Below are 19855 nucleotides of genomic sequence, written 5' to 3' on the forward strand. Positions count from 1 at the left end.
AATTTCAGTTCCCCATCTGTGTCCTCGCAAGTGCTATTTCCTTTGCCTATCATACCCCCCTTCTTCTTAATCTAGTAAGCTACTCAGCATTCAGATACTCAGCTAAAGAGTTTCCTTCTCTTTCTAGACAAAAGAAGCTTCTCCACCCCCTCAAAAATATTCTAGTCTGGGCATGGTAGCACACATGCCTTTAATCCCAATACCTGGGAGGCAGAGGAAGGTGAATCTCTGTGAGTTGGAGGCCAGCCTGGTGTACATAGTGAGTTCCAGGACAACCAGGGCTACATGATAGAGAGATCCTGTCTCAGAAAAAATAACAACAACAACAACAACACAGTTTCTCTGGTGCCATACAGGTTTAAGGAATTTTAGAAGACCCCCATGTGACTCTGATGTTTATCCAAAGCTGAGTACCACTGCTATCATATTCCTTTAAGCTACAGTGTATTTCAACCAAGTCTCAGCATTATCTGCTCTCTCATCCAGATTCTCAAGCCTTTGCTAAGAGAAACCATGTCATACTCAATTTTGTAATCCCAGTACCTGAAGAAAATGAATGACTATAAAAATAAATTTCTGTTATTACTTTTGTTATACTATAAGCATGTGTAGTTTTCCTCTTATCAAAATGGAATTGTCTTGATAATTTAGACTAAATATTTTCACCAATGGTGTAAATGATAACATGTCCTCACTGACATCAAACTCAACCTGCTCAGAGCTGTGCCACAATAATTTAAGTTTCCTTTAATAATTTATTGTAAGACCACTATAGGTGAATTAATAAATCTCTCCAGAAGATATTTATAACTGTAGTTACTCATATTTCCTGAGGATATATTTACTAGCGGCAGGCAGCAACATTCCAGGGCCTGCCTGTAGACACGGAGTGCAGTGAACCGACCTAAAGTTTTCTTTTTTAGATAGAACTCGATCCTTGGACCAAGAACAATTTATCCCCAGAGCAGTCTCTCTAGATGGCTTCATGACACCATCACATTCTTAGCAACAGCTGCCTAGCTAAAAAGTCTTGAAGGTGGCTCAGCAAGCCCAGCTCAGAAATCTTGAAGATATTTATGGAATTACAGAAGAGTTCAGAGACCACTGAAATAGAGGACACCTGCTGCTGTCATTACACAACAAAGAAGACACCAGACAGCTTGAGCCTTTATTTTAGGAAAGAATGTTTAACCATACTTTGGAAGTCCCTGGACATGGAACCATAAGAAAATCTGAGTTGGGTCTAGGATATGTGCATTCTTTAACCTGAACCCTACTTTGCCAACGTGACCTGTGAAAGGGTCCTCTCAACAATTTCACCTTGATGACCTAGCCACATATAGCATATTTATGAACTGGGTCCATTACACTTTTCCAAAAGAACAGGGACCTGGATATTTTATAGGGCCATGAGCTGGCAACAAGTGTCTTGATGCATGCATAGTTAATTCAAGAAATGCAGGATTCAAAAATAATTGGTTTCCCTACCAACAAATTCATAAAACATAGTTTAAAGCTATAAGCACAAGGAAGCAAAAGGTTGACTCAGCCTCAGTCTAAGACTATTTGAGGATTTGTTTGTTTGTTTTTAATAGCAAACACCCTCCAATTTTCATGACTGAAATGGCATGCATCTTGTTCTTTAGTGCAGGGCTTCATTGTGGTTACAGATGGAATGAAATGGACCATTTTGGCTGGATCTTGATCACTTTACTATTTCCCTTAGTCTATGCCAAAACACACACAGAAGACACTATGAAGAAAGCCTGGGAAAGTTAGGTATATTTGCAAGGATGGCAGGGAGTGATAGACTCTGAACATGTGAATTTACAAAAGTTTCCTCCAGCACTCACTGTGAATACAGGGGGATGACAATATTCTCTAGACCCCAAACTTGAACGATTAGCTTTTTCAATTATTTTCCTCCATGTCCCACCTCCCATTTCCCAGGTTATAATATAGGCTTAACTTCCTTTTTTTTCTCTCAAAGGACAATGTTCTTTATTATCTGCCTTCAGCAGACATGGTTTTTGGCTTCAGATTGAAACAGCACTGGCTTCCTGACTACCTTTCATCACTTACTTGGCTAGTTTCCCTCTGACTGCTCCTAGGATGTCCTGTTTTTCCCTGTCTCTGCCATGCTTGTGATAGAAGCCTGCTCCCACACTGTTCCTGGTCTTTGCTCCCAGGATTATAACACCCAGAAGAGGCTACAGTTTTGCTCTATTGACGCTTTCCAGACTCCCTTCCTGGGCCCTGCACTTTGCCACGATCATATGTTCCATACCCTCTACAAGCTCTTCTCAACCTTGACACTGGCAACCCCAAATGTTTTGTCTCTTCTATTTTTTCCCAAAAGCACTCTTGAATTTTGGGTTTGTTTTCTGTGAGTCTACCTTTAGACCCAGTCATCCAGCGTCATGTCATCAATCCAGCTGTGTGAATCCAGCTGTCATGTCAGACTGCATTTCTTCATCTCCCTCCAATTTAGTCTTTCTCTCCATTCAGGAGTTAGAAATACAGATCTTGAGAGGAACTCTCACAATGACAAATTGCCATGAAGTGTGTGTGTGTGTGTGTGTGTGTGTGTGTGTGTGTGTGTGTGTGTGTAAGAGAGAGGGGGAAAGAGGGAGAGAAAGAGTCTTACATTTTAATATTGTCACTTAAACTTCCCCTCCCCAATTTCAGTCAACTGGGGGAATGACAACATTAGTTTAGAGATGTTCCGGGTGTTTGTGTGACTAGAAGCTACAATTCATGGTGAAATGACAAATCCTTAAATTGTAAAAATATAACATGGAGCTGGGCATGATAGCGTGAGACTATAATCCAAGCTACTTGAGAGGACAAGGAAGGAGGACTGCTTGAGCCTAATAGTTCAGGGCCAGCATGGGAAACAGCAAGACTATGTGTGTGTGTGTGTGTGTGTGTGTGTGTGTGTGTGTGTGTGTGTGTGTGTGTGTGTATTTACCTCAAACAATGTTTAAACTATTACTTAATGACTTCTCATATCACATTCACTTTGGGGGAATTTTTTTCTTTCTTTTTATTTTTTTTTTAAGTTTTTTTTTCATTTTACATACCAATCACAGTTCCTCCTACCTTCTTCCCCTTCTCCCGCCCCCCACCTCCCCCCATCCCACCCCCTAGCCACTCAGAGAGGGTAAGGCCTCCCTTGGGGAATCAACAAAGTCTGGCATACTTAGTTGAGGCAGGACCAAGCCCCTCCCTCCTGCATCAAGGCTGAGCAAGGTATCTTACCCTAGGGAATGTGTTCCAAAAAGCCATTTCATGCACCCAGGTTAAGTTCTGGTCCTACTGCCAGGGGATCCCCAAACAGATTTAGCCACATAACTGTCATCCACATTCAGAGGGCCTAGTTCAGTCCCATGCAGGTTCCCCAGCTGACAGGCCAGAGTCCATGAGCTCCCACCAGCTTGGGTCAGCTGTTTCTGGGGTTTTCCCCATCATGATCTTGACCTCACTTGCTCCTCCCTCTCTTCAACTGAAGTCCAGGAGCTCAGCCCAGGGCTTGGCTGTAAATAATTGCATCTGCTTTCATCAATTACTGGATGTAGGTTCTATGATGACAATTAGGGTAGTCACTAATCTGATTATAGGGGAAGGTAAGTTCAGGTACCCTCTCCATTATAGCTAGGAGTCTTAGCTGGTGTCATCCTTGTAGATTGCTGAATATTTCCCCAGCACCATGTTTTTCCCTAATGGTTCCCTCTACCAAGATATCTCTTTCATTGCTCTTTCTCTCTGTCCCTCCCTCCACTTGAACATCTCAGTCCCTCCTGTTCCCATCCCCCATCCCCTCCCTTCTACTCCCTCTCTCAGTTTACCCAGGAGATCTTAACTATTTCCCCTTCCTGGGGCCCTCCATGTATGTCCCCTTTAGGGTCCTCCTTTTTACCTAGCTTCTCTGGGGTTGTGGATTGTAGCCTGATTATCCTTTGCTTTACATCTTAATATCCATTTAAGAGTGAGTACATACTATGTTTGTCTTTCTGGGTCTGGGTTAGCTCACTCAGGATGATTCTCTCTAGTTCCATCCATTTACCTTCAAATTTCATGATGTCATTGTTTTTCTCTGAAGAGCAATACTCCATTGTGTAAATGTACCACATTTTCCTTATCCATCCTTTGGTTGAGGTAGGTTGATTGCCAATTTTCTAATAAACTGCCATACTGATTTCCAGAGTGGCTGTACAAGTTTGCACTCCCACCAACAATAGAGGAGTGTTCCCCTTTCTCCACATCCTCTCCAACATAAGCTGTCCTGGAAGGATTAGTGGAGGGAAGATCCTCCCACGGAGTAGAAGCTCCCTCCTGTCAGTGCAGTTCTGAAGAGGTCCAAAGAAAAGGCAGTGCTGCTGCTTGCTCCTTGCTGGGAAGGGAATCTATCCTGTTGTTGGCTTTGCTGCTTCCGCCACTGCCTCTGCCATCAGAGCCCTGCTCCTTCAACCTTTCTTTCTTTCTTTTTTTTTTTTAGGATGCAAAGTATTTTATTTTTAAACTTCTAAAGTTTGAACACAAGAGAGCCTAGTTTAGATGAGTTTCTAAGCTGAATGCACTTGCATGGAGCTCAGTTTCTGGCTGACAAACAGTTCCTAACACCCTAGGTGGGCACCTACGTTCTGATCTGTGAGTGTGAGCTGACCAGCATCCACTGGTAACGTCCCTTTTTTCCTTGATAAGGGCTTAACAAACATTAGGCATTGTTTTAGTCTTACACAGCCAGTGCTGTTCCAAATGTCTCCGGGGAGGCATACACCATGTACAGAAAGCCGTCTTCATCCTTCTCACTCTTGTACACTTCAGAAATGGGTGTGGACACACTCACCATGCTGTGCCCGTTCACCAGGAGGAAGAAAGCTTGATTGGCGTTAAGCTGTAAGCGCCTTCTAATTATCTTGATGAGCTCGCTCATGTTCACGTGATCAGGTACGTCCTGGTTTTGTCCAGGGTGGGCAGTTGCTTCTCACCCTTGTATCGCTCTATTATCACCGGGATCTTGGTGGGGTGCTGCTCCGGTATGAGCCATACATCTTCCACTCTTTGTTCGAAGCTACGGCGCTGCTTGAAGGTCTTCTCGGAGGGCACGGCGCGGGAGTCCTGGGTCGGAGGCTCTAGCTCCCTCGACGGCGACTTCCCTTGTGTCTCTTCCTCCTTCAACCTTTCAACATGGACTGAAGAGCGCCCTCTAAGAATCTTTAAGGCCTCCAAAAAAGACTGCTGAGTAGTCAGCCAGTTTTAGAGAATGAGAAGCGACCAGGTTCTCAGTCTCTCTAGCCAGCAGATGGCCATTGTTGAAGTCTCCATCCCTATTGTGTAAGTCAATGTAATAAATCTCCCTTTAAAATGTTGATTCTTGGTTGTCAACTGGACCACATCTGGAATGAACTGCAATGCAGAAATGGAGGGCACACCTGTGGGGTCTTTTTTGCTTGGTTTGAAGTGGGTGGATCCACTTCTAGACCTTTGAGGCAGGAAAACACTTGTTTTTGATCTGGATCTGGAGGGAGGGGGATACACCTTTAATCTGGGCCACACCTTCTGCTGGAAGCCTATATGCTATATAGTACGTAAGGACATGGAAGAAGGGAGCTTTTGCTCTTTGCCTGTTTGCCTTCACCTTGCTGGCAAGTCCATTCCTTCACTAGCATTAGAGCCTTCTTCAGGATTCCAGTGTCTACTGAAGTCTGGGTGAGAGATCCAGCCTCATGAACTGAACCACTTCTGGACTCTCGAACTTTCCATGCAGCCATTGTTGGATTAATTGGACCACAGCCTGTAAGTCACTCTAATAGAAAATCCCCTTCATATATATATATATATGTATATATATGTGTGTATATATATATATATATATATATATATATATATATATATAGAGAGAGAGAGAGAGAGAGAGAGAGAGAGAGAGGGAGAGAGGGAGATTCATTCTATAAGGTCTGCTACTCTAGTTCTAGAGAACCCCAACTAATACAAAAATATATTCCCTGACTAGTATATGATGTATGGATGTTTTCCAAATGACATGTGGCTCTGCCCAGGATACCTGAAATTTTGACAAGACACAAATTTGTGGACAGAGTAGAGAATTTGAGTTGAGATTCACAGGTCTAACTGGTTCCATGGCTGTGTTAACTGCAATATTTGGATTTTCTCATTTTTTTAAAATCACTAATCTTTGGGAAAAAATGATGGAAGGAACATTTAAATATGCCTTGTTTGGGAAAAAATTAAGTTTGGAGTCTAAGCTGAAAACAAATTATTTCATTTCCCTTACTACATACTAGAATGTCCTCTGTAATACAATAAATTTACTCTACTATTATCCCAGTCCATACTCCTGTGGTAGTGTCAGCTAAAGGTCCAGAGTCTTTTCCAGCGCTCATATGAAACACAGCTTCAGCCCAATTTTCTCACATACAGTACACAGAGATAGAAAACATATTTCTATTACTAGCCTCATTGATTTCTATTCCATAAATAAAATGGTGGATGCTGAAAAAACTGTTCACTAACAAATGCACACCCAGAAGAACAATGTTTAAGATTGGAATCAAATAAGTGAATAACGCTGTCTTAGTTATTTTTTGGCTGCTGTGATAGACTACTCTGGCAAAAAAAAAAAAAATGAGAAAGGAAGGGTTATTTTGGCTCACAGTTCAAGATACAGTCCTTCATGGCAGGGGAGTCAAGGCAGCAGCAACTTGAAGCAGCTGGCAACATTCTATCTTCAGTCAGGAAGAAGAGTATAGGAATGCTTGTGCTTGACTCACTCTCTCCTTTTGTACAGTCCAGGATCCTAGCCCAAGGAACGGTCCTACCCACAGTGGGTGGGTCTTCCCACTTTAATTAATCCAATTAAGATACCCCCACAGACACAACCAGAAGCCCACTTCCCAGCTGATTCTAGATCTCATCAAGTTGAAAATTGAGATTAACTATCACAGACCCTTTCTTGGATAAAGCTATGGCTCTTTGGTTATAAAGTAGCTCAGCTGAAAACCAATTAAAGCTCTACACTTCCTACACAGACTAAATATTCTCACTCTACTGTAACAAAAATGGTCTGTCACTTTCTACCCACTGTTTGACCCATTTTCTGTAGTTCTTCAGCTCTTCAGGAACCACTGCTTGTAGGGAAATAGCTGTTCTCCACCACAACCACCACCAAGTGTGACTCAACTGTCCAGGGTGGTAAAAAAAAAAAACAGACAGGCCGAATGAAGCATGGAAAAAAGCACACCAGAGTTTTAGTATTAGACTAAGTACCAGGCAGGGACAGAGGAAGACTATGATCAGGGGAGGCTGGAGAAGGCTGCTAGCCAGAAGCCTGGGCTTCAAACATGAAAACCTTGAATGTAGGCAAAAGACCATCAGTGAAAAATAAGGGGTTCAACTTTTTAGGAACTGGAAAATGACCAATTGGAACCCCATCCCCAGCTGATTTGGGTCACATCCAGGCACAGGATACTGGGGCTTCAAGTCAAATTTAAAACTAAATGCTCAGATGGCAAGGTTTAAAAATGACAAGGAAGATAGACTGTAGAAATCCAGGCACCTGTAATCCTAGCACTTAGGAAGCCGCGGTAGAAGAATTAAGAGGTGGAGGTTATCCTCACCTATGTAGCAAGTTTGACCGTGCATCAAAGAGGTGGGGGAAGAACTAAGCCATAGTACTGTTAGCTCATTAAATAGTATAATGTCTGCCATATAATGAACCTTTAATCTGTTCTTAATTCTGTTTAAGAATCAAAGAATAGGCCTGGTGAGATGACTCAGCTGGGACAGGTGCTTGCTGCCAAGCCTGATGACCTGAGTGGAAGGAGGGAACTGAATTCTGTAAGCTGTCCTATAACCTCCACACACCTGTTGTGCCCCCTCTCTGTCTGTCACACACACACACACACACACACACACACACACACACACACACACACACACACACTAGACAGACAGACAGATAGACAGATGATAGATAGTAGATGCTGAAATTTTAAAAGAAGGCATGAATAACGAGCGAACTAGATAATGACTCTGGAAAGTCAGTAGTGGCGATAATACAAAGCATGCTATTAGAATCTAAAAGGAAGGAAGTCAGCCAAGCATGAGAGCACATGTCTGTAATTCCAGCACTATGGAGACTGAGGCAGGTGTACCATAAACTCAAGGCCTTCCTGGACTCCATGGTAAGAGCCTTTCTTAAAAAAAAAAAAAAAAAAACCAACTCTGGTTACTTATAACAATGTGTTGAGTGAAATAAGGCAATCACAGAAAGACAAATGCTTCAAGATATCACTTATATACGGCCTCTAAAATCAGCAAACTCATAAAAGCAGAGAATATAATGGTGATGATCTGAGCTTGGGGGAAGTAAAGAGTCAGCCGTGAAATAGGAAGATATTGGTCGAAGAGCACAAAATTTTAGTTACATACAGGAATAAGTTCTGGAAATCTATTGCATATAGCTACTATAGTTAAGAATAACATATTGTGCATGATAGTACACGCCTGTAATCTCACTACTCAGTAGAGTAAGGCATGAGGGCCTGCCTGGGTAACATAGGGAGACCCATCAAAAATTAAAATAATGTATACATAAAAATTGCTTAGATCTTAAATGTTCTCAGGACAAAGAAGTGCTAAGTATGTAAAGTGATTTATATATGTGAATTTGTTTTATTTAATCATTTCAAAATATATTTCTGGCCGGGCGGTGGTGGCGCACGCCTTTAATCCCAGCACTTGGGAGGCAGAGGCAGGTGGATCTTTGTGAGTTCGAGGCCAGCCTGGTCTACAGAGCGAGATCCAGGAAAGGCGCAAAGCTACACAGAGAAACTCTGTCTCGAAAAAAAATATATATATTTCTGACAAAGCATTGCACTTTATACTATAAATATGTTTGACTCTTATTTTTTTTATTATACATGAATTGAGATTTCATCCTTGGAATGAAATTCAAAGGTTTAGCACAGAAATTAAGCACAAGCAGGTTTAATAAATGGGGAAAGGCCCCGTAAACAAGATGGCAGCTGTTTCCTTAAATCAAATGGGTAACAGGATTACTGGGGTTCTAGGTGACATTTTGGAAATGAGGTGGAACTTTTGGTTTAGTGTATGCATGAGTATATGTGAAAGTAGACATTTCTTTCATATTTTAAATGCATGTTAGGTTATTTTTCTGAATTTGTTAGGTATTTTTTCTTTTACATTACACCTTAGTCAATATTCATTCCGGTGTTACATTTAATCACAAGTGCACTCAAGGACAAGAACTTCTCCAGAAAACACACAGCCTCAGCTTGTTTTTTATCATAACTTATCTTTCACTGTGGTTCTTAACCAGGAGCCAGAAGATAGGGCTGTTTACTTCTGTATTAGTCCTATACTGATTTATAACAGATGACCACACAGTGACTTAACACTAACATCTTAGCTTACAGCTCTGTAAACCAGAAGTCTGTAAACAGGCTGGCTAGGCGCTAAGCTCAGAGTCACACAAAACTAAACGCAAAGTGAAATCAAGCTGCACTCTTATCTGCAGCTTGGAATCCTCTTCCAAGTCCATTAAAGCTGTCGGCTGAATTCAACTCGATGTAGTCTTAGGCATGAGGCTCCCATTGACAGGCTGGTTATCAGCAGGAGGCTGCTGTCAGCTTCTACAGACTGCTCATTCAATTCACATTCAGTGGTCCTCTCAGGCGGTTCACAATATAGATGTTTGCTTTCTTCCAGGCCAACCAGAGTTCCTTTCCCTGACTTATTCTTATCTACTGGCCAGAGAAAACTAAATTTAAAGAGTTCCTGTCATTAGGTCAGATCCATCTATATAACCTCCATATGTGTAAAGTCAACTGCTCTGGGACTTTTATAACGACTACAAAATCCCTTTACAGCATTATATAGATTATAGATTTTAAGATTGAATAACCCAGAAGAAGGTGCATATACCAAGAGCTGGGAATGTTGGGGCCATCTTAGAATTCTGCTTAATGTACCCTCAATTGAAATGTATTCATTTATAGAAAACATGCCATAAAATGAAAATAAAAAGAAATAGCAACTGCTGCCTACACATTCCTAGCCCCAGATGACTCCGCTAAACCTGGACAGCAACTGTCACAGCCTGCTCTTCCCGACCTTGACCAACATTCCAGCTTCCTTGGATTCCTAACAACAATGCCCCAGTATCAGCAAGAAGCAGCCAGAGAGAAAGATTCCCACTTACCCAACACTCAGCGACCCAATAAGAAAACAAAACGGTGGAAAACGAAGGGCTCTAAAAGGCCTGAACATAGCAAACATGGCGCTGACAGGTTTGCCCCCTATACTTTTCTCTCCCTTGCTAAAAACTGTTAGATTGCATTCCTAAAGCTAGCCCCCAAGGTCCATTCCATTATTTGGACACTGAGTCAAAACACCAAGACAAAACACTAAGGTCCAACAATTAAAAATTCATTATTTGGTAAACATGTACAATCAGCACTTACCAATTCACCCTAGCACAGACCCCCCCCCTTTTTTTCTCCTTAAAAACACACTCCTGCAAAAAACACCTGCTGCTGCTGTTGCTGCTTGCTGTCTGCCTTTGCCCAATCCAGAGGCAGGCTACCTACACACACACACACACACACACACACACACACACACACACACACACACACACACACACACGCTTGTCTCTCTGGGATAATAAATCTCCTTTGTGCTGAGAACTTGGTGTCTTGGTGTGCACTGTAACAACTCTAACTCTTAGGGGGTTGCCTCTCCCTTACATCAACTATTTGCTCTAATTTTTACTTGTTATCATATTATTTTAGACAGCTGACCTATCAACATGTTCATTTGCTACAAGCTAGTGAAACTAGAAGAAACTTGAATAATAAATTCATTTCAAAGTGTCACCTTGGGCATAGGACAACTCTGAACACCTCCGTTTTCACACTGATAAAGTGAAGGTGATAGAGTGATCTTCCCTAACCAAAAAGTTTAGTTTAAGCTCTGAATTCAGATTGATTTGGCAGCAAATCCTGACACTAAACAAATGTTACCTGTGAAACTTTGATTGACTTATATTCCTCTAAACCTATTTCTCTACCTGAAAATGAGGACAATATTAGGATCTTCCTCATGTAGTGTATGGATTAAGTGAAATAATATGCACAAAATATTTAATATGGTATCTGGCATCTAGTAAACACTAATTTAATTACAATAATTACCTTACTGTTAAGTAAAAAACTATCTCAGAAAGTATGAAGAGGTACTGTAATATAACATTATTACTAAGAACATAGATCACAGACCATTAAACAGAAACTTCACATATGCTGGATACTGATACTAAGTGCCTACATATATTACTGTATTTAATGTGTCTTAATTTTGCAAATGAAATTCTCACTTAACTGTCTTTGAACATTGTAAACATACCAGTTGTATTCATAAGATAAAACATGAAGAGAATTTATAAGTATTGTTATGTTTTTGAAAAGTGTTCCCCCAAATTCGTATGCTATGATCCCTGATGCAACACTGTTGAGGATTAGGGTCTTATAGGAGGGGAATGGAACAAGGTCATTCATAAATGGATTATTATTACCTTGCAGTAGGTCTGTTACTGAAAGACTAAATTTGTTATAAAACTGAGTTGAGCCTCCTTCTTTTCCCTCTTTCTCTCTTTTTGGTTATAGGATTTTGAAGGACAAAGGCTCTTATCCAATGTGAAACCCCCCCTCCCAATATTGGACTTAGAGCCTCTAGAACTGTACAAAATGAACTACTATTCGATAAATTACCCAGACTCAATTATCCCACCATGGCAGTACAGAAGAGACCAAAACAACCCATAGAGGCCAGAAGAGGGTATCAGATCCCATGGAACTGGAGGTACAGGCAGTTGGGAGCTGCTTGACATGAGTACTGGAAACTGAACTCAGGTACTCTGAAAGAGCAGTATGTGTCTCAACAACTAAGCTATCTCTCCAGTCTCAGTTTCTCTGTCTCTCTGTTTCTCTGTCTCTCTTCCCTCCCTCTTTTCCTCCCTTTCTCCCTCTCAAGTCCAACCTCCTCTTTCTTGAGACAAGGTTTCTCTATTTATTCTAAGTTAGTCTGGCTCAAACTTATTAGGTAGCATAAAATGGCCTCAAACTTGTATCTATCTTCCTGCTTCAGCTGCCCAAATGCTTGGATTATAGACATACACCCCCATATTTGGATTTGAGTGATTTTTTTTAAAGCATAAAGTTCATGTGCCTTTGTTTACTTCTCTTTATATAAGGCCATGTATACTGTTTATTGCTTTGAAAAATGTTATGCAGAGTCCATATTATTACAAGTATATCTCTAATATTATACCTTGTTCCTGGAAATTCCACATTAGTCTGCCATTTAATAGCTGCTTTAAAAATTACCACTGCTTATTCTCTTATGTGTCAATGGAAGTGAAAATAGTATGGCATTTTCTACAGTAGAATACTTACATTCCAAATATTTTTTGTTTTGTAAGTATTTTTTCCAAGTTTAATTTCTTGATGAAATTTATTAAACAATTCTAAGACTATGGAATCTACAATAATTTCAGGACTCATAGGTGTGCAGAAAACTGGAAACAAATACTAGGTCTTAATTTTGTATGCAAGTCTACCTAATATATGGTAAGTTACATGGTTTCTTTTAATATAGTCCCCTTGTTTACAAAGTAATACACAGTTATTGTAGGATATTTAATCACTACACAAGAAAGAAATAAGGTACAAATCTATTTTATTTTAATATCCTATTATTATTAAAAGTATCACCACAAGTCCTTTCTGAATATTCTATCACAATTCTCTATATATGGATAAACACACATATATACACAGATAAATAATTTCACATAAATGAGATTATTACATGCAATATTCTATATCATTTGTTTTCATTTAACACATCATAAGCTCTTCTCATGCAAATGAATATAGGGATTTGTCCCTTAAGAACTTATGGTAAACACTTGTTTCTGTCTGCTCATGTCCTTTTCTTGGCAAAACGATATTACATAGTCCACATAATCTAAGTGAATAAGATAAGCATGCAAGTCTCTCTCTATTTGGTGTGTGGCAGAGAAACAATCCACTGACCTGGGTCTGAAAAATGACAGTTCTCTTATGACCTTACACGCTTCCCAAGCACAGGCAGGAGGCACTAAGTTCAACCCCCAATACCACAAAGGGGAAAAATATTTACAGTTAAGACATTATGAACTGAAGTTGCTTTCATCCATTTTCACTAACTGTAAAAAGGAAATCATTAGCAATAGGAAAACCAAAGCCGAAGTACATAAAAAATCAAAGATAACAAAAGGTGGACACAAGGAGAGAACACTGATGCATATTGAGCTCCAAATGCATCAGATGTTATCATTTATGTGGACTATATACAAAAAGATAAACAAGCTGGGCGGTGGTGGCACACGCCTTTATTTCCAGCACTCGGGAGGCAGAGGCAGGTGGATCTCTGTGAGTTTGAGGCCAGCCTGGTCTACAGAGTGAGTTCCAGGGAAGGCACAAAGCTACACAGGGAAACCCTGTCTCGAAAAACCAAAAAAAAAAGATATGAACTTAATAAAAAATAGAAGCACAATTTTACCCATGATAAATAAATATTACAATACATATAACACTTAATTTTGAAAACATCAAAGTTTATTTATAGAAATGCAGGCAGGACAATATGAGAAGGGCTCTATTCAACATACAATATATACCTGTATGAAAATGTTGAAAGACAATACAACTTGTAAAATGATGTGGGTGTCAGAAGAGTTGCAGTTTGTGAATTTTTTGAAATACTGTTAAGAGCACTACCTGAGAGCAAGCTGGAAGCTTTACCACTCCATGTGAACACATGGGATTTTAAACACAATGAACTGAGGTAGGGTGGCAGATATTTGAGGTATGGGTATGTGCATTTTGAGTATTCCTATGCAACTTGATTCAGTTTAAGTGTAGTTTTTTCGCTTTTACCTAATTTTTTAGCAATGAAATTATGCATATGGAAATATGAAATTCCCCTCATGCTCTATTTTTATTTTTTTTATTTATTTAATTTTTTTTGGTTTTTCGAGACAGGGTTTCACTGTGTAGCTTTGCGCCTTTCCTGGAACTCACTTGGTAGTCCAGGCTGGCCTCGAACTCACAGAGATCCGCCTGGCTCTGCCTCCCGAGTGCTGGGATTAAAGGCGTGCGCCACCACTGCCCGGCATTCTATTTTTAATGTATTTATCATGATAGAACAAATAAAGTCTAACAAATTCCCTTTTAAGATAATTCCAGTTTGCTTTTTTCCAGAGTCCTGAACAAGAGTGCATGGCTACATAATATTCTATTATAAAATAGCACATTTGAATTGCAGGCTGGTACTTCTGTCAATACATTTCTAGACTTTCTACTTCAGTTCTTGTTAGCTTAAGGATTGAAAACTCATTATTTTAATGTCAACATAAAGTATCATGTAAAAGGTACACTGAAAGGCTGAAAAAAGATATAAAGACTCCAAAGCCAAACAGGAGCAAGTGTTTTAATATTTAGTATCACGGCAAGAACACAACTGACCTTTCAAACAGATCATTTAGGGCTGAGTATTAGCAAATGTGATCTTGTCCCTGACAAGCTCTGAACAGTTTCAGAACGTGTTTTTCATGGATTCTGATATTTCAAAACTCATAAAAAGACTTGCATATAAAATCTTTTCGTGTCTATATTGTATCTCCAATACTGTAATCATTTATACAATCTTTCACTGTAGTGCTTGCTTCAAAAAAGGCTACATGGCTTACGAGGTGCTTGGATCACTGATGTTCTGAGTGACTGCTCCCAGGGTTGTCACAAAAACTAGCTCTAGGGAGCCTGCTGGTTTGGATTACTCTTGTTAAGAGAAGAGAGAACATACCCACAGCAAGCCGTTCCATATGGTAGTGGCGACTTCTTCCCTTTAGAGTAGAACTGTTGCTATATACAGGAGGAGGTTAGCCAGCACAAAGACTTTCCTTAAACCTACTTTAGCCTTAGAGCAGCGTAGTTCTTGCAGCCATTGGGAATGAGCCAAGTGGGAAAAGATTGTATCATGATTTCCATCTATGCAGAAGATTCTGTGAGCTCTTATGATTTTTGTGGAATGAATTCAAATAAACCATTTAATTCAAGGGTACTTTCAGTTATGGGGTGACCTACAGAATACTACTGTATAGATAGAGTTCCACAAAATTTTCTGTAGAGACTCCAATAGTAAATATTTCACACCTTGCAAGTCATACAATCATCATTCCAACTGCTAAACTCTTTCAGGAAAACAGCCAACACATAACATATTAAAAAAGCCTTATGTATATACCAATTAAATGTTATTTTAAAAAACAGTGTGGACAAGTTTGTTGATCCCTACTTAGGAAAACAATAGTTTTCCCTTTTTCTTATGTTTGTTTTTATTTGTTTTACAGAACTTTGGGGCTGTCCATGAAAGAGTCCGGGGGAAGGCCAATAAAACAGAGAGCTGAACTACCTCTGCTTCAAACAGAGCATTTAAAAATTATATATGGAATTTCCTGTGAAATTAGATTTGACTAAAGGGGCTCATTTATAATGAAAACATTTCCTTTTTTTTTTTTTTTTGAGACACGGTTTCTCTGTGTAACACACCTGGCTGTCCTGGAACTTGCTCTGTAGACCAGGCTGGCCTCAAACTCACAGAGATCCACCTGCCTCTGCCTCTGAATGCTGTGCTTAAAGGCTTACACCACCACCGCCCGGCTATAATGAAAACTTTTAAAACCACTGCTTTGAACTAAACTTAATGCTTTAAAACTAAAAAACAGATATTTGGACAACATAAACGCATCTTTAACATTTTCAAAAATGATGAATGTTAGGATATGTTTTATTGCTCCCAACAATTAACTTTTCCAAGCAGTTATAAAATCATTTAAATAGACAACAATAATAACTCTAAGATGTCATTAGTTTATCATTCCTACTACCCATTTTGACCTTTTCTCAATGGAGAAATTAATGTTTAACTTACCTTGAAAACTTGGCATGGAATATTCAAATAAAATTTCAAACTAGGATTCCAATACTAGACTGTGAGCTTGTGGAATACAGGAAGTAAGTTGTCTTCTTCATATTCAAACTACCTTTAACACTTCAAACTACTGAATGACATTAAATAGTGCATGTTCACTGAATTGTTATATATTCTCAAATAGGACATAGCATTCAAATATTTTTCTTTAATATACAGACAAGTGATACCTCTACAATAAATCAAAATACTTTAAGAAACATATAGGTTCACTAGTAAGTAATTAGGAAAAAATAAATTTATATGGTGATATCTTTTTATATAACATATATTTTGATAAACATGAACTATTCTTTTCCATAATCCAAAAGGAAAAAGGCTGTCCTCCATGGTGAACAAAAAAAAAAAAAAACCCTGTAATTTGGGATGATTTTTTTGCTTTTTGAGTCAGGGTCTTAGGTAGCCCAGGATGGCCTCAAACTCATTATATAGCTTAAGATGACTTTGAAATACTGATCTCCCTCTACCTCTCAAATGCTAGTATTGCTGGCATACACCAATACACCCAGTATCATTAACTCATTTTAATTGACAAATAATTGCTTATATTTGGAGGGTACACTGTGATATGTTGATCAATGTAAACACTTTAGAAAGATTCAATAAAGCTGTATCATCTCAACAGCTTATTTTATAGTAAGGTTCCTAAGTCTATTCTTTTTTTTTTTAAGATTTATTTATTATGTATACAGAAGAGGGTGCCAAATCTCATTACAGATGGTTGTAAGCCACCATGTGGGTGCTGGGAACTGAACTCAGGACCTCTGGAAGAACAGTTGGTGCTCTTAACCTCTGAGCCATCTCTCCAGCCCCCTAAGTCTATTCTTTAACAGACTTAAAACACATAAAATCTAATAGTAATTTTTGATAAAAGTTATACTTTCACAAGAACCCACAATTCCCTTGCCTACACTTTGGAAATCCATAAAGCTCTTGAAATCCAGATATTTTCATGTTAATTAAAAAGGTTGGATTTCAAGCCTTCAGTTTTATTTTTATTTTTTAAAAATAGTATATATATATGTATATACCAAGTGGTCAGCAATGATATATGAGCAACATAAACTGGCCTCAATAGGTTGTATTTATCTATATAGATATATATGACAATAATGATTAAAGAAAAGGAGACCCATCATTTGGGAAGGCACTGACATGGTCAGGGTTGGAGGGAGGAGGAGGTAAAATGATGTAAATACAGTACACAGTTTTTGTTTTAAGGAACTTATTTGACAATCAAATTATCTTAATTTATTTGGCAGTAGTTTTCTGAACTGAATGAGGCTATACACTATTCTTTGTTTACTCATTTAAACCATCATATGTTCTGCTGCAAAATACTAACATATTTGATTATGTCGTGTTTTTCCTAACTCCTCTGGTATGTTACAGGATCTACAGTTTATAATCATTTAAATTTATAGAAATGCATGGGCTCGGTGGTGGTGGGGCATGTTTTTAGTCCCAGCATTCAGGAAGCAGAGGCAGGTGGATCTCCAAGTTCGAGGCTAGCCTGGTCTGACAGAGTGAGTTCCACGACAGCCAAGACTACACAGAGAAACCCTGTCTTGAAAAAAAAAATGATAGAAATCCCCCAGAGCACACTAGACCTTGCCTGGGGTTGGATTACTTCACAATACCTTTAGAACCCTATTTCTAATCTCTCTGAAGGCTATGCCCCTGGTCCCAATTCAAGCTTTTATGCTGCCTTCTTGATTAACGGTTGAAGCAGCACAAACAACCCAAGAGCCTATTATGACGTCAGTGGAAGAAATAAATGTGCCTCATGAAAACACTGAAAGTCAATATCACTTTAATGGGCAATGAATGGCCCTTTGTTTCAGAAAGAACATCTCAGTCTTTATCAATGGACATTGGGCAACTGAAGATCAGAATCCAGGTACTGTCTTAGCCTTGCAGTGGTATTCTCTCTCTCTCTCTCTCTCTCTCTCTCTCTCTCTCTCTCTCTCTCTCTCTCTCTCTCTCTCTCTCTCTCTCTCTCTCTCTCTCTCTCTCCTCTCCCTCTCTCTCCTCTCTTTCTCTCTGTCTCCCTCTCTCTCTCTCCCCCCTGCCCCTCTACACACACATGTTGTTATTTGGCTGACACACATCTTGGGCAGTATGGAATTTCTCTCACATCGTGGGCAGCGACGACAGACAAGTTTTGAGAAAAAGTAATTGGAGGCTTTATTATGGCTCAGCTCCAGCAATAAATCCACCATTAATTACTCTTTGGAAACGGGACACTCCCCAGCTATTTCTTTCTTATGGACTTTACTCTTTGGCCATCTGGATCATATGTAGATCTGAACTAGAGATCTCATAGTAAGTGAATAAGATCGGTCTATTCCTATAGACTAGAGATGGTGAAACTGCTAAAATTCTATGGTGGAATATTTCAGACTTGGCTCGGGCGACAAAGTAAAATTTTCTCACGATAAACGGAAGAGACTCAAAACCACCCCTCTTAAAATGCTTCTCTTTCGAACTGCACTTAGTAGAATTAGTGACTAAAGCTAAGCAAGGTCCCACCTAACTCGGGCGTGCCTCCGACTTTTGGCAGCGGGGTGCTCCTGCGCAGGTCCTAGACTCCTCCCCTCTGAAGGCTAGCCACCTCCCTTATTCCCGCTACTTCCGGCCTCTGCCAAATGCCCTCAACGCGCTTGCGCCATTTTGACAGGCTTTCTCCCGCATTAGTAATCAGAACATTGCCTCTCTGGGACCGCCCCCCCACCCCCCCCCCCCCGCCACCTCTCCGCCCCGCCCACGCTTTACCGGCCCGACCCGAAATCTCGCGAGGGTAGGTGCGCGTCGGTATTTTGCGGGCTAGTAGCTTTCCCAGCAGCTGTAATTGCCGCTGCGGGAGAAATTGGAGCTGCTGTCGCCGGCACGCCCGCTGCTGCCTGGCTCTCCCCGGACTGAGAAGAGCCACAGCCTCTTCTAGCGCTCTTCATACACCTAGCGCCCGGGACGCCGGCAACAGTCCCAGACCCACTGCAGCCACCTCAGGCATTCGCTTTGCAGGTCATCCCCTTAGCCCAACAACTGAGGGTGGTCCCCCTGTCCCTAACCGACTTCTCACACCACGTCATCTGTGCCCTGCTCAGCGTCGCCCGGGGACCCACCTCTCCACACACTAACTGACGAGGAGGAGACGCTGAGAATCACCCTTCCTCCAGGCGGAGCCGGCCCCCTCACCCGCGGGTGTGTCCTATAAATGGCGTCGGAAAGCGACACCGAAGAATTCTATGATGCCCCTGAAGATGTGCACCTGGGGGGCGGCTATCCTGTAGGGTAAGTAACAGAAGCCCGGGCCCAGAACTCGGACATCCCAGTCTCTTGCTGCTCCCGTGCCTCCCTCTACTCCTCTCCCGAATGCCGCTGTGTCCGTCACCGCTGTTCTCTTGGTCTCATCTCACTCGGACACCTCAGAACCCAAACCTGGGACTCCTTAGGGTAGGATGAGTTGGAAGAGGGAGAGGGAATCCTTCTCCACCCTGTTCCCTAGTGAACGGCCCGGGGACTCCTTCGGAACCCCTTTCTTGTCTTGGCCAGCCATTGAGTGGATGGCATTCGTGCCTGAGAGGCAACGATTTGTATTTGCGGTGTTCAAAGCTTACCTTTCCAACATCCGTTTTGGCCCTCGGGGACCAAAAGGAGCGGTGGCAGGAGAAATTGAACTTCCCTGGGTCTTTTTTTAAAAAGACCTCTAGTT

At 40.7% G+C, this 19855-nt stretch overlaps 1 protein-coding gene and 1 pseudogene across 1 annotated transcript in view; one reads left to right on the forward strand and one right to left on the reverse strand.

Moving 5' to 3' along the window:
* Positions 1-4494: 4494 nt before the first annotated feature.
* Positions 4495-19094, reverse strand: LOC128117471 (microtubule-associated proteins 1A/1B light chain 3B-like; annotated as a pseudogene).
* Wdr44 (WD repeat domain 44) overlaps positions 18931-19855 on the forward strand; it is a 99964-nt gene continuing 99039 nt past the window's right edge. Inside the window, exon 1 of the mRNA XM_052738111.1 lies at positions 18931-19434. Coding sequence (XP_052594071.1) covers positions 19358-19434 — 77 coding nt within the window. The 5' untranslated portion in view covers positions 18931-19357. The remainder of the gene's footprint in view (positions 19435-19855) is intronic.

This window comes from Peromyscus californicus, unplaced genomic scaffold, assembly GCF_007827085.1.
Source record: "Peromyscus californicus insignis strain IS unplaced genomic scaffold, ASM782708v3 Scaffold_10__1_contigs__length_136768540, whole genome shotgun sequence".
In the NCBI taxonomy this organism is placed as follows: domain Eukaryota; kingdom Metazoa; phylum Chordata; class Mammalia; order Rodentia; family Cricetidae; genus Peromyscus; species Peromyscus californicus.